Source organism: Peromyscus eremicus, chromosome 4 (genome assembly GCF_949786415.1).
Source record: "Peromyscus eremicus chromosome 4, PerEre_H2_v1, whole genome shotgun sequence".
Taxonomy (NCBI): domain Eukaryota; kingdom Metazoa; phylum Chordata; class Mammalia; order Rodentia; family Cricetidae; genus Peromyscus; species Peromyscus eremicus.
This window is the reverse complement of record NC_081419.1, coordinates 23,076,591-23,084,075: the sequence shown is the minus strand read 5'-3', so window position 1 is coordinate 23,084,075 and position 7,485 is coordinate 23,076,591. Positions and strand designations below refer to the sequence as shown.

The 7,485-nt window shown below is 43.3% G+C and overlaps 1 protein-coding gene across 1 annotated transcript; it reads right to left on the bottom strand.

Moving 5' to 3' along the window:
- Positions 1-431: 431 nt before the first annotated feature.
- LOC131909117 (sperm motility kinase X-like) lies at positions 432-2,840 on the bottom strand. The gene has a single exon (XM_059260422.1). It carries the CDS (start codon positions 2,779-2,781, stop codon positions 592-594), a length of 2,190 nt encoding a protein of 729 aa, XP_059116405.1. The 5' UTR covers positions 2,782-2,840; the 3' UTR covers positions 432-591.
- Positions 2,841-7,485: the final 4,645 nt, after the last annotated feature.

The window sequence follows — 7,485 nt, the reverse complement described above, 5'->3', positions numbered from 1 at the left end:
ATTTGTTAGGGCCAGCTTCGGACACATTCCAGGATAACTTACTGGAATAAGTTTCCAGTGCTGAAGACACTGTGGTACATATTTCATCGGAGGTGTTAACAGTGCTCTCTGAATCCCCCGAGGTGCTGTTCGTGAAATTAGCCTCATGTACACACTGGGGCAAGACACTGTGGTACATATTTCATCGGAACTGTTAACAGTGCTCTCTGAATCCCCCGACGGTGCTGTTCGTGAAATTAGCCTCATGTACACACTGGAGGGCAGGACACTGTGGTACATATTTCATCGGAGGTGTTAACAGTGCTCTCTGAATCCCCCGAGGTGCTGTTCGTGAAATTAGCCTCATGTACACACTGGGGGCAGGACACTGTGGTACATATTTCATCGGAGGTGTTAACAGTGCTCTCTGAATCCCCCGAGGTGCTGTTCGTGAAATTAGCCTCATGTACACACTGGGGGCAGGACACTGTGGTACATATTTCATCGGAGGTGTTAACAGTGCTCTCTGAATCCCCCGAGGTGCTGTTCGTGAAATTAGCCTCATGTACACACTGGGGGCAGGACACTGTGGTACATATTTCATCGGAGGTGTTAACAGTGCTCTCTGAATCCCCGAGGTGCTGTTCGTGAAATTAGCCTCATGTACACACTGGGGGCAGGACACTGTGGTACATATTTCATCGGAGGTGTTAACAGTGCTCTCTGAATCCCCCGAGGTGCTGTTCGTGAAATTAGCCTCATGTACACACTGGGGGCAGGACACTGTGGTACATATTTCATCGGAGGTGTTAACAGTGCTCTCTGAATCCCCCGAGGTGCTGTTCGTGAAATTAGCCTCATGTACACACTGGGGGCAGGACACTGTGGTACATATTTCATCGGAGGTGTTAACAGTGCTCTCTGAATCCCCCGAGGTGCTGTTCGTGAAATTAGCCTCATGTACACACTGGGGGCAGGACACTGTGGTACATATTTCATCGGAGGTGTTAACAGTGCTCTCTGAATCCCCCGAGGTGCTGTTCGTGAAATTAGCCTCATGTACACACTGGGGGCAGGACACTGTGGTACATATTTCATCGGAGGTGTTAACAGTGCTCTCTGAATCCCCCGAGGTGCTGTTCGTGAAATTAGCCTCATGTACACACTGGGGGCAGGACACTGTGGTACATATTTCATCGGAGGTGTTAACAGTGCTCTCTGAATCCCCGAGGTGCTGTTCGTGAAATTAGCCTCATGTACACACTGGGGGCAGGACACTGTGGTACATATTTCATCGGAGGTGTTAACAGTGCTCTCTGAATCCCCCGAGGTGCTGTTCGTGAAATTAGCCTCATGTACACACTGGGGGCAGGACACTGTGGTACATATTTCATCGGAGGTGTTAATAGTGCTCTCTGAATCCCCCGAGGTGCTGTTCGAGAAATTAGCCTCATGTACACACTGGGGGCAAGACACTGTGGTACATATTTCATCGGAGGTGTTAATAGTGCTCTCTGAATCCCCCGAGGTGCTGTTCATGAAATTAGCCTCATGCACACACTGGGGGCAGATTCTGTGAATGGGGGCTGTTTTCTTGTCAGGGCAGTTCAGGGTGGGAGGCCTACTGTACCTCGTTCTCCCCTTTTTGTCATTCTCAGGACTCTCAGTTAGAGTGTGCAAACTGGAAGAAGTGGAAAGGATAGAGACACTAGATCCCCTCTTGATAGTCACTTTAGGTGTTGTGGGAGGGCCTGTAAGGTTCAAGGTTCCAGCAGACTGCTTGGGCTGAAGATCTTTTGTAATGTCTTCCCAGGGTGACTGCTGCCTAAGAATCAAGTAGGTGGCCATCACTTGATCAAACTTCTTCTCGTGTAAAGCTTCCAGTATCTGTTCTTGCTTATAACCCATGACACCCATGATGGCCATCACAGTGGGGTCTGGGTATCTGTCCTCATCGTTCTCTCTAAAGGGATTGGGAGAACCTTCATTGCCATGCTTCAGCCATTGAAAGCCCACAACATCATCTATTGTTGGTCTTTCTCCAGGATTTATAGTTAACAACTTAGCAATAAGATCCCAAAGCTCTGGCGACAGCTTGAATTCAACAGAGTACTTTCCCACCAAGATCTGCTCCTTTATTCCTACAAAGGCAGTTCCCTTGAAAGGGAGGCACCCTGTAGACATAAAGTAGAGTACAACCCCCAAACTCCAGATGTCGGTTGCTCGGCCATCGTAGCTTCCACCTTTAAAGACTTCTGGGGCACAATAAGGAACGGTCCCACAGAAATGTGCTAGCTTCTGCCCCAGGGTAAGCTTGGTGCCCAGCCCAAAATCACTGAGTTTTATATTTCCTTTGCCGTCCACTAAAATATTTTCAGGCTTTAGATCCCTGTGAACAATCCCTTTCATGTGACAATACTGAAGGGCACATACCATCTGTTTAAATACCTTACGGGACTCCTCCTCCTGTAGGTAGCCAAACTCCACAATCCTGTCCATCAGCTCTCCGCCTATGGCATAGTCCATAACTATGTACGTGGTATTTGTGGTGTCGATTATGTGCAGAAGTTTAATGATATTGGGATGGTCTAGAGATTTCATTATTTCAATTTCTGATTTGATGAAGCTATTCTTTGTGCCTTTTGGAAGAACTTTTACTGCTACCCTTGTCTGGGTGAGTAGATGGCTAGCCAATTTTACTTCTCCAAATGCTCCCCGACCAAGGGTCTTTAGGATTTCATAGTGCTCTGTTAGAGCCTCTTCGTCAGAGGAGTTGTACTGTAGGGTGTTGCCTTGAGCCATTTCCCACTTCTTCCTCTTTGTTGATATAAAGGCTTGTACCAACACCAACTAGTGATGCAAGATAAAAATTAATTAAAAGCAGATCTAGGAAAAACATTTATAGCTATAAATTCCTGCGGTTAAAAAAATGATGGATGTCCAAAATAACCTAATGATGCATGTCATGGTCATAGGACAACAAGAACAAGCCAAACCCAAAAGAAATAGAAGAAATGCTCAAGTCCAGAGCAGAAATGGGTGAAATGGAAACTAAATTACAAATACCAATGTAACAAAGACTTGATTATTTTAAGAATAAATATAATTGATGTGATCTTAACCAAAATAGCTAATAGAAAAATTGAAGATAGAATTTAACAATATTAGAGACAAAATAAGAAACTAATAGAAAACTTTAAGATACAAGTTAATAATATGGGAGACAAAATAACATTCGATTACCAGAGATACAACTGAAATCCAGACATCTAGACAATCACTAGGGAATGTTTTTAAAATGTTCCAGTGAATTGGAATAATCTAGAATAAACTTCTAGACACACATTAGCTACCAAAACTCAACTGAGAAGATATAAAACACCTAAACTGAAAGACTGTCAGAGTCAGAGGCAGTGGATGACAATACAAACTGTTTTCTGGACAAAGCAGGGCAGTTGCCCATCTGAATTTACAGCATTGTGACCTGCTTAAGCTCACTCCAGACAAAAGTCTCAGCATGAAGAGGGGAGGTTGGACAAGAAGTCACACTCCTGATGAGCTATTGACAACTGATAGATTCCGGGAGAGGGAGAAAACTTTTTAAGGGTGTGGCCCCTGGTAGGTGGGACCTACCACACTTCAGTGGAAGGCCATATATCCAAGAGTATAAGGACAACAGAGACTGTACTTGATGGTGAAAAACAAAACAAAAAGACACAAATATGGGTGGTAGGAAAGAGAGTATGGAAGATTTGAGAGAAATTGGAGGAAGGGATAAACATGACCAAAATATATTGTATGAAATTCTCAAAGAACTAATTTAAAACAGAAAGAAAAGCAACAAAATTGAAATAGTAACTTAAAATAATCTCTTGACAAAACAAAAACAAAAAAAACAAAAACAAAAACAAAAACAAAAACAAAAACAAAAAAGAACAACAACAGAAAAACCTCCAGGACCAGACAAACTCATTGGTGATTTCTATCAGACCTCTGAAGATCAGAGTGCAGAGCTAAACCACTAGTTAACCATAGAGGCCAGGTGTTGATGGCTCACACCTTCAATCCCAGCACTCAGGAGGCAGAGGCAGATGGATTTCTCTAAGTTCAAGACCACCCTGGACAACATGAGATTAATCCAGTCTAAAAGAAAAACAGAGCCAGCTGGTGATGGCTCATACCTTTAACCCCAGCACTAGGAAGGTGGAGACCTATAGGGATATGGCTGGGCAGAGAAAGGAATATAGGGTGGGAGGAGACAGGAGCTCATTGTATTCAGTCTGAGGATTCCTGGAGACAGACTCTTGTTCACTTTCATTCTGAGGATGGCTAGAGGTAAGAAGTCTCTCTAGTGGCTGGGTTTTTTGTCTTAATGATCTTCAGGAAAGCTTTGTTAGAGCATACATAAAATATCACCAAGATACCAATGCTTCTCAGATGATTGCATGAAATGAAAAGGGTTAGGATGCTTCCAGACTCATCCTAGGAGCGTGTATTACTCAGGTACCAAAACCAGGTGGATAAGGTAACAAGAAAAAGGTATAATCAGCATCCTTGGTGAACACGGATGCAACAGTCCTTAGGAAGAGTACTTAATAGTTCACACGAAATTCAACAGCACTTAAAAGGACCATACTTGATGATGAAGATGGGTTCACCCAGTCATGTAAGGGCTGTAACATATGCCAACTGAATAGCAATGTTGTGCAGAAACAGAAGGGCAAGAATCAAATACTCAGCTGAAAAGAGTGAAATTGTCATTTTTCAGGGACAACGCATAGACCTGGAAACCATGTTGTGTATAACAAGCCAGTCCCACAAAGACATTTTTTTCAAATCTTGGATGTCAGGTTGGGGAGTGGACCTGATAGTAAAAGGGAATGATTAGGGATGTTAAGGGGAAAGAGGAGGGGGTAAGTATATAGAGTAGGTGAATATTACCAAAGTACATTATGTACAGATACAGAAATGTTACACTGAAGTTTTTTACTTTATATGCTTAATAGTTACTAAAACAAAAATCTTAAAAAGTAACAAGAAACAAAGAAAATGAGTAGTTAGAGAAAGAAAAATGGAGGATAGTTAACGAAGAAAATTTAAAAAATGTAAAAATTAACATCTAAAACCAGAAACATAAATTACATAAAATAAAACGAAAAATGAAAACCAACACCCCCAAAGCACAACCAGCAAAGTGAGAGAAAAACTCACTCTGTCAAATACAAGTCACCAGCATCCGAGTCCAAAACTTCACCGATATCCAGGTCCAAAACTGTCACCACCATCCAAGTCCCACAGATCACTCACTACCCAACAGCTCTCTGTACTAGAAGGACAAAACCCAGGCCTAGGCAGTGTGTTATATGCACAGGTGTCAGTCATTCCTCACAGTGGCTCCTTGTGAGGTCAGAGCAAGACATGGACCAATGAGGGATGGGCACACTCCTGTCAAAGGCCTGTGTTAGCTACTCTGCAGTCACTGCTACCAAGTGCCCCACAAAAAGTAACCTAAGGAAGGTTTGCTTCGGCTCACACTTTGTGAGAACAAGGAAAGCATGGACCAAGACAGCATCCAGGGTGCCCACATAGATCTGTACCAGATGGGGTCCTAGAGTTGAAAAGAGAAGTGGACACAAGTCCCCATCACTAACCCAGAAGGTGTCGCCAATTGATAACCTCTTTCAAATGAAAATTTAGTTTTCTCCAAGGGAGTTTCAGTGGAGAAACAAAGTACTCTTAAGGGTAGGCTGCATCCCCAGAAATAGATGGCCAACAGAAAACAAACTCAGTGGTGTTTTTTGAAGTTCCGTTTGTCATTATGTCATGTCATGGATTTTTTCTGTCTTTTTTCATTATCTTATTTTTTAATTTTAGTTTATTTATGTATTTTTCTCTCTTTTTATGCTATAGGTCTTTTGTGTATATATCTTGGCTTCCTGCTTATGGTTTTTATGGGGTTTCTGAATATGCCACAGATTGGGTCTCTGATTCTTATTCATTCCCTTATGCAATTTTCTTTCTGTTTGTTTTGTTTTATACTATTTTGATGTGTTACATTTTATCTTATTTTGTTTTTTTAAAAAAAGATGGAATTCCACAAAGGACTAAGGATATAATTCAGTGGTAGGGTTTTTATCTGCTGATGCAGAATGTACTGTGTGAGGCAGTCTGGCCAAGTGAAAGAGAGGATTAAGGACTTCCATGAGCTGACTCACAAACTACATCCTCCAGGGGCTGACTTCTTTGCAGTGCTCTCCTTTGGGTCTCTCTTAGGCCCCTGACTCCTCCCACCCCTCCCTTTGCCTGTCTCCTGAAGTCTCTTTCCTCCTTGGACTCAGAGACTCCACTAAAGCCTTAGGACCTGACCTACCTTGACAAGGCAGAGAGAGGTAGTCGACCCTCCAGTGTTGTTTGTTCACAGTTTGAGAAGGGCCTGGCATCAGGTGAAGTGTGGGGCAGTTTTCTGCCAAGGTGTAAGTGTTGCCACATTTGAAGTTGGTTCCAGGTGTAGTCTCTTTGTGCCACATAATCATGATTGCTGTCTATCTCTGCAGGATTTTTCCAGAAAAAAAAAATTGGCAACATTACACAGTGGCCCATAAACCAGACACTTGTGACAAAATTTCCCTGGGTCTCCTACTATTACCTACCTGCCTGTCTCTTCACACTCAACTTTTGACTGACCTACTTCCCAGCCTTCCTGGAACCCCTACCACATCCCAATTCAGCTTAAAGTGGTCAGATGATAATTACAATCAGCCCCTATCATCAGCAAAATGTTGGAATGTTAAATCCTAACCTCCCTCCAATTGCAGTGCCACTGACAATGTCCTAAATTACAGTCTGGGCTCAGCTCTGCCTAGACTCTTGACAGGTTCAACAGAGGATTACTGAGGTATACACTCAGCACTCCTGGGAAACCTATGAAATGGGTATCTGTCTGGTAGGAAGAGCTATCTCTCCCTACCTCAGCAAATGAGGCATCTAGGTCCCTATTAGCACATACCCATGACATACCAAAGTTCCATGCTGGCTGCTGGTCTCTTGTGGCTCTCAAACCTCCTCACCAGGCTCTTTTGGGCTGCATACTTCCCCCACTTCTTTAACATAGGCATGACTTTCCTTACCATTCTGCTGTCCTCTGCCTCCCAGTGCATATTTATGGCAGCTTTGGACTCCTCCAAATGATTTTTGCTTCTTCTTGCCCCTGAGAAGTAACCATGGCAGCTTTAAAGTCCCCAAATAATCCTTCTTCCCACCTGTGGAGTGGCCTGGTTCAGGGTTTTACTGTTCCCTCCCTTATACTTTCATGTGTGTCTAGTGGGTGTGTACATGTGAATGAAGGCACCTATGGAGACCAGAGGTGTTGAACATATGGAGCTGAAATTACACCAGTTGTTTGTGAGTCACCTTGTGTGGGTGGTGGGAATTGGACATCCATCCTCTGCAACAGCAAGAGGTACTCTTAACCAATCTTTCTGACCCCACACTCTCTGGATTTTTATA